General features: G+C 36.9%; 1 protein-coding gene across 2 annotated transcripts in view; it reads left to right on the top strand.

Annotated features, from left to right (window-relative positions):
- HGF (hepatocyte growth factor) overlaps nucleotides 1-17,747 on the top strand; it is a 72,627-nt gene that overhangs the window by 38,187 nt on the left and 16,693 nt on the right. For both annotated transcript variants that reach the window (XM_036328346.1, XM_036328348.1), the window contains exons 8-11: nucleotides 1,092-1,266; nucleotides 5,024-5,151; nucleotides 9,529-9,631; nucleotides 13,410-13,543. In XM_036328346.1, the coding sequence (XP_036184239.1) occupies nucleotides 1,092-1,266; nucleotides 5,024-5,151; nucleotides 9,529-9,631; nucleotides 13,410-13,543 (540 nt within the window). The remainder of the gene's footprint in view (nucleotides 1-1,091; nucleotides 1,267-5,023; nucleotides 5,152-9,528; nucleotides 9,632-13,409; nucleotides 13,544-17,747) is intronic.

Below are 17,747 nucleotides of genomic sequence, written 5' to 3' on the forward strand. Positions count from 1 at the left end.
CTTCTTTGTTACTGAAATTTTCATGATCTTCATAAAATATGGTAAGAATTACAGTTGGACTAAGAAAAAAGCTAGAACAACTAATTTGTGTATTTTTAAATGCCAACAAGTTTATTAAAAATAAAATATTTTAGCATATCAGCTTCAAATCCTATATAATAAAATGCTAATATGCAAATTGTCCCCTCAACCAGGAGTTCCACAGGGAGTTCGAACAGGAGTTTGACCAGGGGGAAGGGCTGGCTGGCCAACCTCCAAGGTCCCCTCCCCCCAGCAGGCCTGGCCCGATCAGCCCTAATGGGTGCAGGCCAGCTGGACCCCACCTGGGCACGAATTCATGCAACAGGTCTCTAGTATATTTATAATATTAGAGAAAAACCAAGGTTAATACCATTACCAACTTTGTATGTATTTAAGCAAATTAATTTTAGGAATAATTGTATAGCTATTTCAGAAATATATACTCAGCATATATGTTATAGTGACATATGGAAATAAATGCCTTTGAAGAACTTTTCAAGAACAACCTAATTTGACGTTTGAAAGGAAAATTGGAAAGGAGATAGCCATAATGATAAATTGACTTTTTTTATAACTATAATCTCTAGACCAACATTAATTTCCCTTTTTGTAAAATTTTTTTAATGGCCAAACTTAGAGCAAAGTATTTTTTTCATTTCCCTACTTGATCATTATATTACTCATAGATGTTTTTCAATTTCCAAAGAAAAGTAATTAAAAAATATATGGGATAGTTAAATGGAGAAATTTTATGTCGAATGTTAAAACATGAGTAGACAGATCCAGGAAACTTAAAAATTACCAGTTGATGCTTTTTTAAACTGGTCTAGATGAAGCCAAGCTAAAATATTCTGTTTTATATGGAGAAAAATTTCACAGTCGGGTCCACCATGTCAACTTGCTCCTGTACGTTAAGTGTGATAGTAATAATGATACATTTAATATTTATTCCACTCAATTATTATAAAAATGTATGTGACAAAATATCCGGGTAATATGAATGCAAATGAACATTCAGAAGGATGATAGTTTGAAAGATTTTATTAATTTGTATTTATTTTTATCAATAGCTCACAGTACTATGAATGACACCAATGTCCCTATGGAAACAACTGAATGCATTCAAGGTCAAGGAGAAGGTTATCGGGGAACTGTCAATACCATTTGGAATGGAATTCCATGTCAGCGATGGGATTCCCAGTATCCTCACCAGCATGACATAACTCCTGAAAATTTCAAGTGCAAGTGAGTAAATTAGGCAGATATTATAAATGTGCAGTAAACTCTGGGAAAATGAGGTAGGGTGGTTACTTTTTACTAATTTCTGTGTTAGAGATCCTTAAATTTTAGTGTGCTAGGGATAATCAAAAGGCAGATTAATCTACTCAGAGATTTTGATTCCTTAGGTCAAATATGCATTTTTTAACAAGAATTCTAGGTACTTTCGAATCAGATGGTTTATGTACCATGCTTTGGGAAGCACATATACAGGTTTCTAATCACAGCTTTGTTCTTCCCTTTGCTTTTTCTGGTTAATCTTCACCCAAGGATATTTTTCTATTAATTTTTAGGGAAAGTGGAAGAGAGAGGGAAAGAAAGAGAACCATCGATGTCAGAAAAACACAATGATTGGTTGCCTCCTGCACAAGCTCTGACCAGGGCCCTGGGCCCGGGAGGAGCCTGCAACCAAGGTTCATGCCCTTGACCATAATCAAACCTGGGACCCTGTGGTCCGCAAGCCGACGCTCTTTCCACTGAGCCAAACTGGCTAGGGCCATAGCTTTGTTCCTACAGGTCTAACAAACCAATAAATGGTAATAGTAACCAGTCAAATTTTAAACCAGTGCCTTTCATATTAACTTTAGATTACATACTTTTTCTCCTGCAAAAAGAGGAGTATCTTATTTTCAGCTAATATTGTAAACTGATAAATATTAGGCCCTGAAACAAACTTTTTTTTTAATGTTAAATGAATATTTTCTTTTGTTTCTAGGTTTGCTTTTTAAAAATGGGGAAGTAAAACATTTGTTTAGGTGAATTAAGCCCAAGAAACTCCCCTTAAATGTCAGTTACTTGGCTGTATGTGCCTCCCCTGTGGCTGCTTTTTTCACCACTTGACGTGTCGGACAGGCACAGCCACGATGCCATGTGTTTTAAAATTGTCCACCTTGTTATGGGGAACATAGAATGATTGCTTTTGAAATTTATAACACACGTGTCATTCATAGTGCCTTGCTGAAATAGCACCTATAAATAACATATATTGGCTTTATGTAATTGGATTTTAATAAGAGAGCTTAACATTTCAAGATGGAGAATTTTGAGCACTAGTCAGCCAATCCATTGGAGAAGGGAGATATTTTATGTTTTTCTTTTTAAGTTAATTTAATGTATTTACTTAGATAATAAATATTCATCGCTTATGAGTTTTTTCATTATTTTATAATAACACATTTATAGTTGTTATTCTGGGCTTATTTTCCATCATTTTTTTTCACAGCAGTATACTTTTTATTCCTGACCTATATGTTTCATACCTCGGAAATAAATATCAAAGTAAAGAAAGCAAAGAAAATGAGAAAAGATTAGTTAAGAGAGATAGAGAAGACACTGTCAGTGCCATTCACACTTTCTGTTAACTTCTAAGACTGGTAATATTCAAGTAAGAAATCATGTATGTGTGAATACCCAATTAAATTTATTTGTAAGAAAAAAATAATGTAATTCACATATTTCACGATTAAAAATTATCAAAAGTTTAGTTGTTATTTGTTATCAGAATTTAAATTATCCTTTCTTAATTTATTTATTTGGTCAAGATTACCAAACCCACATACAAAAAAAAATAGTGAGTTTTGTTATAAAACAGATAAAACCTGACTCAACATTTTTCTCAGAATGTTGATGCATTTATTTGTGGTCTAACAGAGAACAGTGTGCTAGTCAGGTGTCTCTGGTTGCATTAAATACCATTTGCTGCAATATGAGACTCCTTACAAATGACAATTTTAAAACTATAACTCAACCATCGTGCCTGTGATGAATCTACATGAATCATATAATAATTAATTTGTTTTAGAAATTGTAAACAATTCTTTCTTCAAGTGAAGGGAAAGATCATAGAAAAAAACATTTGGGCATGCCTTGACTCTCACGCTTGCTTAATCTAGATTAATGAGGTGCTTATAGATATTGATTTGTGTGTGTTAAATAATTTTTTAAATTAAATTAATTGAGATGACATCGGTTAATAGGATAATTAGGTTTCCAGTGAACAAACACCTCTCCCAAGAAGACATACAAATGGCCAACAGATATATGAAAAGATGTTCAACCTCACTGGCAATTCGATATAGGTTTTTAAAGTGGGCCTAAACTAAGACTTTTGTTAGCCTTAGAACTCTAATGATCTCGCCCTAAATTAATTTAACTAAGCAGTTATTCATCTAAAATTACAAAATGCTATAAATTTTATGTAAACTTTAATGCACATATTTTGTACTGACATACATTTTTGAAACATTAGTATAAATTGTTTGAAAGAAATGACAGATTTTCTTTACCTTTCCAGTTAATAATTTTATCATTTATAAGAAGGCTAAAGGCTTGAATAGGGGTTATAACTATGAAAACTTGTTGTTCTGTGGCCTTAACTATTGGCAATAACTGTTATTATAACCTTAAATAACAAAGTTTGTGTCAGGACATATTTTTACTATATAAATTATTATTGATTTTATAATCAAACCCAAGCCTCTTCCTTAAGAACTTCTCAGTTTCTAGTGGTTAATTTTGGTATCATTAAAATTATAGTTCTTTTTAAAAATATGTGTTTTTATTGATTTTAGAGAGAGAGGAAGGGAGAGGAAGAGAGAAAAACAGAAATATGAGAGAGAAAAATTGATTGGTTGCCTCCTGCATGTGCCCCAAATGGGGAAAGAACCCTCAACTTGGTACGTACCCTGACTGGGAATGGAACTGGTGACCCTTCAGTGCACAGGACAAGACTCAACCAACTGAGCCACACCAGCCAGGGCAGTGCTTTTAATTGGACCTAAGTGATGTAAATAATGTGGTTTTAATAGATTGAATATTAATTTTGTTAAATTATTATTCACAGATCTAAAAAAAGACAGTGCAAGCTTGCTTTAAATTAGAGAGCATGTTTAGGAAAGCAAGTCTTAAATTCAGTATTTCATTTGAAGTGAATTTTATATTAAGTTTTGCATTAAATACTTTTATACACAGAGAATATTTGTATAGAACTTTTCCTTACTGAGAACTCTAAATACTTAATAAGTTACTGGTAAAATAAAGGATGTACATATACTACATTGATGACTTCTATATTAGGTTTCTATGTTATAATTATGTCTTTATTTTACAAAAATATTTATAAAGATTTAGGTAACATCTCTAAGTCAAGAAATAAGTAATGTGCAATTAAAATAAATATATGTAGCAAGTTAAATGAATCGAGAAAAGACAGAATTCAAAGAAGAAATAGGTATGATGTTTTTGTGTGGCAAATGTTCGATTAGGCAAAATTTTCATTTTAAGTGAGCGTAATTAATGACTATTAATAATAGCCTTTATTCTACAGAGAGATGCATGTTGTTTCTACATTATATATGAGCAATAAAGATAATAAGTAAGAGTTTAGTTTTAAAATGTGTAGCAGTTGAGAGTCCTAGACTGACAATAAGTGAGAAGAATGTAGTGAGTGGTACCAGTTCTCTCATTTGTGAAGCAGGAGTGTTTGTCTGAAACTCCAGGCTGGTGGGAGGAAAAGAATACTGAGATCTGTCAGCACGTTTTTCAGTAATGGGGCAGTGTCTGTTGCATATATTTAATTCTAAATTGTTCTAACTATCTTAAAACTAAAACTTAGAACTCTAATTATTGACATGCACACATTCTGGGGTGTCTAGAGGTATAGTAGTGCTGATTCCATCAATGTAAGAACTCGGGCAATTTACATTAACATGCTTATTCTCAATAGGGACCTAAGAGAAAATTATTGCCGAAATCCAGATGGGGCTGAGTCACCCTGGTGTTTTACCACTGATCCAAACATCCGAGTTGGCTACTGCTCCCAAATTCCAAAATGTGACGTGTCAAGAGGACAAGGTAATAGTTGACATTTTGCAATATGGGCATGATTAAATTCAGGGGAACTGCCTAAAGGGAGCTCACAATTTACAGCAGAAAGCCTACTTCTCATTGCACTGCTTTTGTTGAAAGCAAAGTCCCCAAGTCTAATTCTTTTTCACATTCCCATTCATTTGTTCAACGTTTATTTACTTATTGCCTGTATACCAGTGCCAGACACAGTTCTAGGCACTGGAGATATACCAGGAAACAAAACAAAATTCTTTGACCCCCTTGAAACTAAATTCTGGTAAATAGAAAATAAGCAAAGTAAAAACGAGGTTGGGATAGTAAGTTAGTTTGTGGTAGTGCTAGAGAGAAAAGTGTTCCAGTTAGAAGAGAGGGGTTTTGCTACTTTATATTTTAACTTGAGGCCCAGTGCACAAATCTGTGCATGGGTGGAGTCCCTCGGCCTGGCTGGCGATGGTGGCCCATCAGGGCAGGCCAGGGATAGGGACTGTGGGAGGTTGACCGGCTATGGGAGTGCACTGACCACCAGGGGGCAGCTCCTGCATTGAGCGTCTGCTCCCTGGTGGTCAGTGCACATCATAGTGACCATTTGACCGGTCATGTGGTCGATAGGTCCTAACAGTCGCTTAGGCTTTTATATATATAGAATTGTTTGGGAAGATCTTACATATTAACACATTGTATGCGCGAAACGTACTTATACATTTTACTTATACGTTTTACGTTGACTGGCAGTAGAGCACGGGACACGTATTAATACGTTTTTTATAGACTAGCGGTAGAATGCGGGTAATGTATAAATACGTAAACTAAAGTTATCGTAATTTTACTGAACGTTGCCATTTGCGCAAAAAATTAGCAAAAATGGCCCGCGCCACCTGTTAGCGCGCGATAAAAACTACCCACAAACAATGCCTTTTGCAACAGCATGGATGGAACTGGAGAGCATTATGCTAATAGAAATAAGCCAGTCAGAGAAAGATAAATACCACATGATCTCACTCATTTGTGGATTATAGAGAACAACATAGACTGATGAAAAGGGACAGACCCAAAGACTGAGAAACAGCGATCAGGCTATCAATCCCCAGAAGGAAAGTAGGGGAGGGCGGGGGTAAGGGGAAGAGATCAACCGAAGGACTTGTATACATGTATATAAGCCAAACCAATGGACATGGACAACGGGGGGATGGGAGCATGAGTTTGTGTGTGTGTGGGGGGGGTTGGGGGTTAATGGGGGGGATGAGGACACATTTGTAATACCTTAACTAATAATAAAAAAAAAAAAAAAGAAGACCAGAAAGACGTCAGGGAGCACATGTGCCATATGCATCTGTTTATAAAGGGCATTCTAGATAGAAAAAATCTACAATTGCAAAGATGGAAGAGTGCTTGAAAAGTTTAAAGAAGCAGCACATCATTATGGCTGGTAGAGACTCAGCAAGATAGAGAGTCTCAGGAGATGAGGTTATACAGCAGCGGTTCTCAACCTGTGGGTCGTGACCCCTTTGGCGGTCAAACGACCCTTTCACAGGGGTCGCCTAAGACCATCCTGCATATCAGATATTTACATTACGATTCATAACAGTAGCAACATTACAGTTATGAAGTAGCAACGAAAATAATTTTATGGTTGGGTCACAACATGAGGAACTGTATTTTAAAGGGCCAGAAGGTTGAGAACCACTGTTATAGAGCAATTGGCTAAACTCGCATAGGCCTTGTAGGAGTTGGAAGGATTTACACTTTTATTCTGAAAAGGAAGGAACTCTTGTAGGGTTCTGAGAAGAGAAATTAAATGACCTGTCTGACTTAAATTTTAACTGGACGATCCTGGCTGCATTATGGAAAATAGCCAGAACTTCTGACAAGGACCCAAATAGGGTAATCAGTTGAGTGATTGTTTCAGTAATTTAGGTGATGAGAGTTATGGGGACCTGGGTGTTAGCAGGGGAGATGGTATGTAACAATGGGGTTTGAAATAAATCACCATTGTACTTGAAAACATAGGTGCCATTGAAGGTAATTGTTTCAGGAGCAGTAGTAGAGAAAAGTCAGATTGAAATAGATTTTAAGAAGAAATTATTTGTCAAAGATTATTAATAATGTTAGGTTATGGACATGTATTAGTATATAGTAAATTGAGAGCTCTAATTTTTGAATAATTATTTTTTCACATAAATTTAATTATGATGGCTATGGTCAATCCTAAATCATCCTAAAAAGTCCAAGCCAGAGTCAAAGCTTCATTTCATAGATTTATTGTCCTATACATACTCATCTATCCTTTAACCTCTTTCCTAGTGACATTTTTCATGAACAACTCTGAACACAGTTGCAGAGAGAAGAGGGGATGAGTCCCTTTTCAGTCAATTTCACTGTTCTTTGGCAGATTTTAAAGGTCATTTGGAAATAAAATTAAAACCAATTATTAAGGGAGTCTTGGTATCTACTGGATGTTTTATTCCTATCTTGTTCATTAAAGCTATTACTGATAATTTGTGATCATAGAGGCGAAAAAGAGCAATTGCTTGATAAGCTTCTGGTATATATGAAGACACTTTTGTGTACAGTACATATATATTACTTACTAAAAGATAAGGTAATATAAAATGAGAGTTTTGTATTTTAGAAGTTAAGTAGATGTTATTGCTTATCTAGTAAGTGCACAAATTAATAGACAAAGAAATTAGTTTTATAGAATTTAAATAACTTAGCTAAATACTCAGCTTATCACAGCTGTGACTGAATATAACCCTCCTTAAAATGATCTTTCCATTATTCCATGTTTTATCTTTTTTATTAATACTTTAACATTTATTGCATCGCTTTTCTTTAATAATATATTGTACTGATACATTACAACAAAGTGCAGGCTCTGTGGGGCAATTTAAAAATGAAGTCCTACTTAATAGACAATTCAATATACAGCTGTGAAATGTTAACACTGTTATGCTATCATTTGATATTGCCAAGCTAATGGCATGTGCGCGTGCGCACACACACACACATACACACACACACAAGAATGTTGCTGTTATCCTCTCCATATACCAGAAAATATAAATTTCACATATAGTTTGATAAGTTAGAAATTTCTTCTCAAATCTTGCAACACCTGAATTAGCTTATGTAAAAATGCTCTTCTAATTGGATATTAAATAACTTTGTTTAAAAAATAAAAACTTAAATTACAGACTTTCTTTATAAATGTTGATAAAAACAATTTATTAGATTATGTGAGATACACTTAAGAGAATTTATAAGTCCACATTTATATCACTCCTTCGACTACTAACAGTAGTATTGCTACCACTACCATTGCTACTACTGGCAGTAATAATACCTAAATGGAAGGAGCAGGGGAGAAGGAAATATTCATTTATAAGAAAATGACGACTACAAAAGAAGTGTGGGAAATAAAAAATAACCATTTTAAAACCAGCATAGTACTAATTCATGCAAAATTAACCAAAGTATGCCTAAGCCATTAAGTGACTATTACTTGGCAGTATGTTTACTCAGTCTCAAAGGCCTCAACATTTTTTGTTTTTGTTGTTATATAAAAAGAAGTTTTTCTTTTGCACCACTTAATGAAGATATCAAATTCACCAGTAATAATGATAAAAGCTCTGAAAAGAACAAAATATCATCTATTCAATATTCCTGTGTTTAAATTGATTTTATTCATGAGCAAATAAAAGATGAAATTAAAGAGCATTTGCAAAACACTTGGCTTGGCCTGGTTGATGTGGCTAAATGGTTGAGCATAGACCCCAGAACCAAGAGGTCATTGGTTCTATTCCTGGTTTGATTCCCTATCAGGGCACATACCCAGGTTGTGGGTTTTAGGCTCAATCCCTAGTAGGGGGTGGGCAGGCAGCAGTGCTCGCTAACATATGGGGATGTTTCTCTCATCTATCTCTCTATACCTTGTCCTTCCTCTCTCTAAAAATCATTTAAAAAAAAACAACACAAAAAAACCAACATATTAAAAACAAACAAAACACAGCTGGCTTGGGTGACTCAAAATCCCAATCACATGAAAGATAAAATTAAAACACAACAAATGTGATGAGTATATGAGTGTTCATTATGTCATTCTTTTCTGAAGAAAATGTTGGGAAATATATATGTCATTCTAAAAATTCCCACTGTAAGTGTCCTTAAAAGCCACCTGTTTAATTTTTTTTTAAATGTGCAATTTACTGCATAAAGTCTCATTTTAATGAAAAAGAAATTTGGCTGAAAAATAAATAATTTGTACAGATTTTAGAGTGATTTAATTTTTATGTTGACTTTTGTGAATGTATATGTTATGTTTTTGTTCTATCTGTATTCCCTAGTATTCACTAGTTTTTTTCCCATGTATTTATTTATGTTTAGATTGTTATCGTGGAAATGGCAAAAATTATATGGGCAATTTATCCAAAACACGATCTGGACTAACATGCTCAATGTGGGACAAGAACATGGAAGATTTACACCGGTGTGTAAATTTCTTTCTTACAATATATAGTATCCTATATAATAAAGAGGTAATATGCAAATTGACCACACACCCTTGCACAAGATGGCCACCTCATATGGTCAAAGATGGCCACCACAAGATGGCTGGCAGGGGAGGGCAGTCGGGGGCAACCAGGCCAGCAGAGGAGGGCAGTTGGGAGCGACTGGGCCTGCAGGGGAGGACAGTTGGGGGGGACCAGGCCTGCAGGAGAGGGCAGTTGGGAGTGATCAGGACGGCAGGGGAGCAGTTAAGTGTCCATCAGGCTGGCAGGGGAGTGGTTAGGGCGTGACCAGGCTGGCAGGCAGAAGCAGTTAGGGACAATCAGGCAGGCAGGCAGGCGAGTGGTTGGGAGCTAGCAGTCCTGGATTATGAGAGAGATGTCCAACTGCCAGTTTAGGCCCGATCCCTGACTGCGGTTGTGTGGGGTCGGGCCTAAACATGCAGTTGGACATCCCCCGAAGGGTCCCAGATTGGAGAGGGTGAAGGCTGGACTGAGGGACACCCCCTCACCCCCCCCCCCCATGCACAGATTTTGTGCACCAGGCCTCTAGTGTAGTGATAACAGTAATAGGTATATGCAGGTATGCACATTGATATTTCTTTCCATTTTTATATATCATCATAAGCTAACAAAAACATTAGATTGATTATTCATGCAACTCAATTTAATATTTTACCTCTAAGTAGCAAACTTTTAAATAAGAAATTCAAACCAGTACATATTTATTGAGCACTTACTGTATGTTCTGCTTTGTGATAGGTACCATGGGGAACATTAACAAAAATTGGGTATACATTTTGACTCCATCTTTATGGAGGATATGGTCATATTGAGAAAATAATTTACATTACTTAATAAGACAAGGCATAATTAAGTGATAAATTTTATGTTTCATGTAGTACATTATATTATTATGTTCTCATAATTAATTGTTAATATTCATAAAAATTGAGTAAGTTACCATTTTCATGTACATACATACCTTAATATCTAATTAACTCCTAAAAACTTAGAAAGACATGTTCCTTATATAACCTTATTTTGACATATAAAATGTTTCTAAAATAAAAGGAATGTAATTGGAAAAAATTCTATATAGTTCAAAGAAGTAGAGATTTTAACATTGGACATATTCACAGAAAAATAAGTTATCTTCCACTCAAACCTAGCAATAGTGTCAGTGTGTTTGAAATTACAAAAGAAAGGCCATAGTTGTGACATAAAATATCCCAGAATATATGCATAGTTACATTAGATGAGTTATCACACTTGACCATTCTATATGCGTGAATAAGAATTTTAGCACTCAGAGAAATTGAGTCATTTTGCCTCCAGCCACACTTTAACTTTAAAGCCTTTATTCTCTTCCAAAATGTACTCACTAGTGGATGATAATGTTTCAATTAATTTACTTCATAAATAGTGATAATTCTAAGGTAGTGCTCTCTAACGTAAATATGCATTTCACATATGTAAGCTTCATATGTACTTTTAAGTTTTCTAATAGACACATTGAAAGAAGTAAAAATAAACAGGCAGGATTGTTTTTGTAAATATAGTTTTATTATAAATCAAATATATCTAAAGCTTTTTCATTTTAATATGTATTCAATATAAAATTATTAATGAGATCTTTTACATTTTTATACTAAAATGTAAAACCTTCAAGATCTGGCATATATTTACAATTATAGCACCATTCAATTTGGATTAGCCACATATCAATTTCTCAGTAGCCATATGTAGCTAATAGCCACTGTATTGGGCACAGTAGCTCTAGGACTTCAAGCATAAGCAGAATTCTTTCCTCATAGATTTTCAATTCTAGTATGTAATGCCAGAAAACAGAAAATGCCAATATCATATTGTAAAAATTATGAAAATAGCATATTTTATTTTGTGGGAATGCAAAGAAGTGGCACTCAAACCTTTGATCGTCAGGAAGAATTCTAGAGGAAGGGACATTAGCTGTGACATGAGATAAGTAGGAATTGGTGAAAGGAAATGTGGGAGATAGAGTGCATTAGGCAGAAGGTATAGTTTGTTCAAAAGCCTAAAGATTGAATTGTTCAAAAATCAGAAATAATTTTGGAAGTTTGAAACAACGTAATTTGGCCACTGTCCACAGCCAAGGAATTCCCCAGTGGCAAGACTATATAGAGCCCTGGAAGCTGTTTAAAGAAGTTTGGATTTTATCCTGAGTATTAAAGGGATTCATTAATGAATTTTAGGCAGGAATCAGCATGATTAAAATTAAATGCTAATTTGAACACTGTTATTTTAAAACTCATTTTTAGAAATACAAAGGGGTGGATCTAGCTCTTATGGACAGACCTGTGAGAGACAACTGTACTAACTCTGCCTTTACTGATTTCTCATTAGAAGGTCAATGTTTTTATGATGGAAGTATTTACACCACAAAAATCAGCAGGGACAACCTATAAAGACTCCCTTCCTACACACTTCAGAGTTCCAGTTGTTAAATATTTAGCAGCATATTACTGGAAAGATGTAACATTTACTTAGGTATTGCAATGGTTATAACTATTAATTTACTAAGCTTAAGATTACTTTTGGAAATAGTTAAAAGTCACTTGGAAATAATTTGTAGGAAACTGATGAATGATTAAGTTACATGGTGGCACTTAGGTTATATATGTAACTCACATAGAATCTAGCACATAGTATTATATGTGTTTGCTGTTGTTATTGCTCCAGAAAATAAACTCGAGTTTGAAAAGATGGTCTAAGTTTCCATGTCCAAAGCTCTTCCCAATTTTTAAAATTACATATTAATTACAGTTAAGATGGTAGTAATAAATAATCCAAAACAAATCCAGTTAGATGTATAGTTTTCATGATTTGGTTAGGATGGCCATGTGGAATTTGACTTCACTAATATTACTGAAGTAAATATAAATATCAATCTATAATAATAAAAGCATAATATGCAAATTGACCAAACAGCAGAACAGCAGAAAAACTGCTGTTATTATTAAGGTCCACAATTTACTATGTTTATACATTTTTAAAATTTAAATATTTAGTAAGGTACAGTAATGATATTGTACTTTATGTACAGTATATATATATATATACTGCACATAAGCAGGTATGGTCTTCTATACAATATTTTTGCTTTTCTTTTGTAACAAATTTAGTGAAGATGTAAAATATGAAAGGCCAAAGTGTTACTCAGTTATCTGTCAAGAAATCACATTTTGTAACTCTATGACCAATGATATTTTATAACTTAACTATTTTATTAGTACATTGTTATTAATTTCTCAACGTTTCTTCTTGTATTTTTGCAAAGTTATTTTGCAAGAGATGCTTCATATGTCACTGAAACAAAAAAGTACTTTGCAATGGATTATGTCTTCTAGTTATTTTATAATATTGATGTTCTTTGTCATCTGCTCTTTTTTTTTTTTTTGCCAGTGTTCATTTCCATGCACAAGTATATTGTTGCCTTACCACTGCAATTATTAAATAGAAATAAAGCCATAAAATATTTCATCATTTAACTATGCTAATTATTCAGCCCTATTCCATATTCCTGAGCTAGAGAACATGCTTCCAAACTGTAGAAACAAAATAAATATCAAACAAAATAATCAAAATTCATATCAGTTGAAGCTTGTGCCATATCTCTAATGAAAGTTATGTGCTCGGGCTTTATCTTCTTGGTGACATTTTGGGTTTTTTTGGACAAAATGAGCATCTTGTGATGTTCAGAGTATTTTGTTTATGCAGGCATATCTTCTGGGAACCAGATGCTAGCAAGCTAAATAAGAATTACTGTCGGAATCCTGATGATGATGCCCATGGTCCCTGGTGTTACACGGGAAATCCTCTCATTCCTTGGGATTACTGCCCTATTTCTCGTTGTAAGTATATTTAATGATCTTTTTCAGGTGAAATATTTTAAATATACTGCATCTTCTCTAAATTGATATCATAATCAGAGGTGAAATAATAATATAGGAGGAATGCATTTGATCCCTTAATGAGAATGTACTACACACACATACACACATATTTTTTTCATCTTTCATCTAAACAAGGAGACATTCTGCTGACCTTTAAAAAAAATATATATACATATATATAGTGTTATATATATATATATATATATAACATATATATAATTGATTTTAGAGAGGAAAGGAGAGGGAGAGAGAGAGAGAAAAATCAAATGATGAGAGAGAATCATTGATTGGCTGCCTCCTACTGAGGATTGGGCATGCACCTCAACCAGGAATTGAACCGTGACCTCCTAGTTCCTAGGTTGATGTTCAACCACTGACCCATGCCAACTGGGTCATTCTGCTGACCTTTTAAAAGAAGACCTTCCTTCCTCAGAAGATTCTCAAATTGAATCCAGAAACAGTCATTGGTCATGGCTCTAATATGACTGCTCTAGGAAGAACTCCCCATTCTCATCACCAGTACTATCTGTTCAGCCTTTGAATGTAGCAGAGCTTTCAGCAAAGGCCCCCAACCCACTAACCATCCCAAGAAGAGAGCTGAGGTAGTGGTGCTTCTATCTTCTTAGTTATTTAGCCCAAGACTAAGAAGTATGGAGCATTCCATCCACTCTTTGAGCACAAGAGAATTTTGTTAAAAGAGTATCCTATCTAATAAAAGAGAAACATGGTAATTGGTGTACGACCACTACCCTTCCCATTGGCTAATCAGGGCGATATGCAAATTAACTGCCAGCCAAGATGGCGGCTGGCAGCCAGGCAGCTTGAAACTAACATGAGGCTTGCTTGCTTCAGTGACGGAGGACTCCAACGTTCCCCGCCTGCCGCTGCAGGCCTCTGAGCTGCAACTCTAAGCAACTATGTAACAAATATAGAAGCTAAACAAAACCCCAGAAACCTTCTTTAGTCCGCCGGGCTTCAGCCAGCAGGATCGCAACATTGTAAGCAAAGGCCAGAAACCTACTTTCAGCAGCGGAGGCCTAAGAGCTGGAGCCAAGCCTCAAAGCTAAAGCTGGCCCAGAATAAAAAAAAAAAAAAAAAAAAAAAGGAGCGGTTGGGAGCTTCAGTCACCCCCAGCCTGAAAACAGCCCTCAGCCCCTCACCCAGACTGGCCAGGCACCTCAGTGGGGACCCCCAACCTGAAGGGTGTGTGACCAGCTGCAAACAGCCATCATCCCCTCACCCAGACTGGCCAGGCACCCCAGTGGGGACCCCCACCCTGAAGGATGTGTGACCAGCTGCAAATAGCCATCATCCCCTCACCCAGGCTGGCCAGGCACCCCAGTGGGGACCACCACCCTGATCCAGGATACCCTTCAGGGCAAACCAGCCGGCACCCACCCTCTACCCTATATAGTAAAAGGGTAATATGCCTTCCAGCAGCAGGATCAGTGGAGCCGCGAGGCCTCCTGGCACCGGGATCAGCGCGACAGGGAGCAGCGCCCAAACCCCCTGATCGCCCTGCAGCTCTGTGTGTGACAGGGGGCAGGGCCACAACCCCCTGATCGGCCCTGCTCTGCGTGTGACAGGGTGCAGCGCCCCAACTCCCTCCCACCCCCCCACGGGCCCTGCTCTGTGTGTGATGGGGTAGAGCCATAACCTCCCCATCGGCCCTGCCCTGAGTGTGACAGTGGCAGTGCCCCAACCCTCTGATCGGCCCTGCTCTGTGGGTGATAGAGGGCAGTGCCCCAACCCCCTGATCCGCCCTGCCCTGAGTGTGACAGGGGGCGGTGCCCCAACTCTCCTATTGGCCCTACTCTGTAAGTGACAGGGGGGAGCTCCTCAACCCCCTTATCGGCCCTGCTCTGTGCATGACAGGGGGAGCTCCCCAACCCCCTGATTGACCCTGCTCTGTGCGTGACAGGGTACGGAGCCCCAACCCCCCTGATGGGCCCTGCTCTGTGCGTGACAGTGGGTGGTGCCACAACCTCCCCATCAACCCTGCCTTCAGTGTGACAGGGGGCGGTGCCCTAACCCCCCAATCAGCCCTACCCTGAGCGTGACTGAGGGTGGCATTGCAACTTCCCAATCTGCCCTGCTCTGTGCATGACGGGGGCGGTGCCCCAACTCCCCAATCGGCCCTGCTCTGAGCCCGACCAGGGGCTGCACCTAGGGATTGGGCCTGCCCTCTGCCACCCGGGAGCAGGCCTAAGCCAGCAGGTCGTTATCTCCCAAGGGGTCCCAGACTGCGAGAGGGCACAGGCTGGGCTGAAGGACCCCCTTCCCCCCCGAGTGCACAAATTTTTGTGCACCGGGCCTCTAGTTAGTGCATAAAGTAAAAGATACAGTTGGGCCTTGACTTATGAGTTTAATTCGTTCCGTGACGGAGCTCGTAACTCAAATTACTCCTATGTCAAATCATAAAGTGAACGAGTGAGACACGTGATGCTGGGCTGATGTTGTGGAGTTCACTGTGACGTTCGCTGCGCCAACTAGCGGTGGGGTATCTGAAGCTGGCTCGTAACTCGAATTTTAGCTCGCAACTCAAAGCAAAATATTGGCCGAGAGACATCTCGTATCTCGAAAAACTCGTTAGTCAGGACGCTCGTAAGTCAAGGCCCACTGTATATATAAAATATATGTGTGATATACTTCACATAAAAGAGCACCTATATATCAGTAAGAAAAAGATAACTTAGGAGAAAAATAAAGAAAACAAATCCTCAAAAATAAATATAATTGATAAACAAATATTAAAACTTAATTGTAAGAAAAATGAAATTATAAAAGCATAAGAAATAATTTCCACCTATCAGGTTGGCAAATAAGAAAATGATTGTTAATGCCCAATAATATTGAGAGCGTGGGTGATCAACTCCCTCGATTCTGAATTACTCTGTGAATGGGAAAGCTTATCTGGAAGTAGTATGGAGAAATTTTGTAACCTCAATACTAGTGACACTGTGTGCTAGATAGCTCTTGTTGTGGCAGGCTGTCTTGTGCAGTATAAGATGCTTAATAGCCCTACCCATTATATGCCAGTAGTACCACCGATACATCCAGTCATGAGAATTAAAAATATTTCCAGACATTGCCAAATGTCCCCTTGGTGGTGATGGTCGGGGAGCATGGGAAAATATCCCCATTGAGAACGACTTATATGGAAATATATCCTCAATATATTATTGAGTGAAAAAAGTCTTATTATAAAACTGTACAGTAGCAAGAGACCATTGTACTATACTATGTATCTCACAGCTCCATGTTTATAGCAAACATCTTGAAACACTGTTAAACTACCTTCTTACTTAAAAAAGGACATAGTTTGATAAATTCAATACTAGTCTGTTTTAAGAATGTTTTACATGTGAGACAAACCAGCAGCAAGTACCTTGAAAATAACAGTAAAAGCACCCTTTTTAAAAGAGGCAATGGTTTGAAGAATTGTTAGTTTTAAAACATGAAATATAAACAACTCTATATTTTTCCTTAATATATGACAAATTAAAGAGATAATTTCTCACCTTAAGTGGAAACATTGTGAAATTTTAGCATAAAATGGTAAACCTTAAACACAATGCTAATCAAGTATATCTATCACTATTTTTAATAAAGAAATTCTCTATAATAATAAATAAACATGTTTGCAAAGGAATACTATTAATATCATTATATTTCATCTCATCAGCTCTAATCAATAGCCTTTCAAATTCATTAGTGTTTCTCTGGTGTTCTGTTTTTCCCACACTAGGGTTTGCGTAGGTCCTGGAAATGTTCTTTTATAGAAGATGTCTTTCAAGTTTTAATGCTAAAACAAACAAGCAAACAAACCTACTTCTTTGGCACAAAAACTTAAAAAATAGTTAAAGGAAGTAATTTTTCTAAATATTACTTTTACATCATGGAAAATTTTTGTGAAGTTTCTGTGATTAAGAATAAGGATGTCCAGATGGCATGGCTCAGTGGTTAAGCATTGGCCTATGAACCAGGAGGTCACGGGTTCAACTCCTGGCCAGCGCATATGCCTGGGCTGTGGGCTCAATCCCTAGCAGGGGGCATGGAGGAGGCAGCCAATCCATGATTCTCTCTCATTAATGTTTCTATCTCTCTCCTCCTCATCCTCCCTCTCTGAAATCAATAAAAATATATTTTAAAAAAAGACTAA

Source organism: Myotis myotis, unplaced genomic scaffold, assembly GCF_014108235.1.
Source record: "Myotis myotis isolate mMyoMyo1 unplaced genomic scaffold, mMyoMyo1.p scaffold_m19_p_11, whole genome shotgun sequence".
Classification (NCBI taxonomy): Eukaryota; Metazoa; Chordata; class Mammalia; order Chiroptera; family Vespertilionidae; genus Myotis; species Myotis myotis.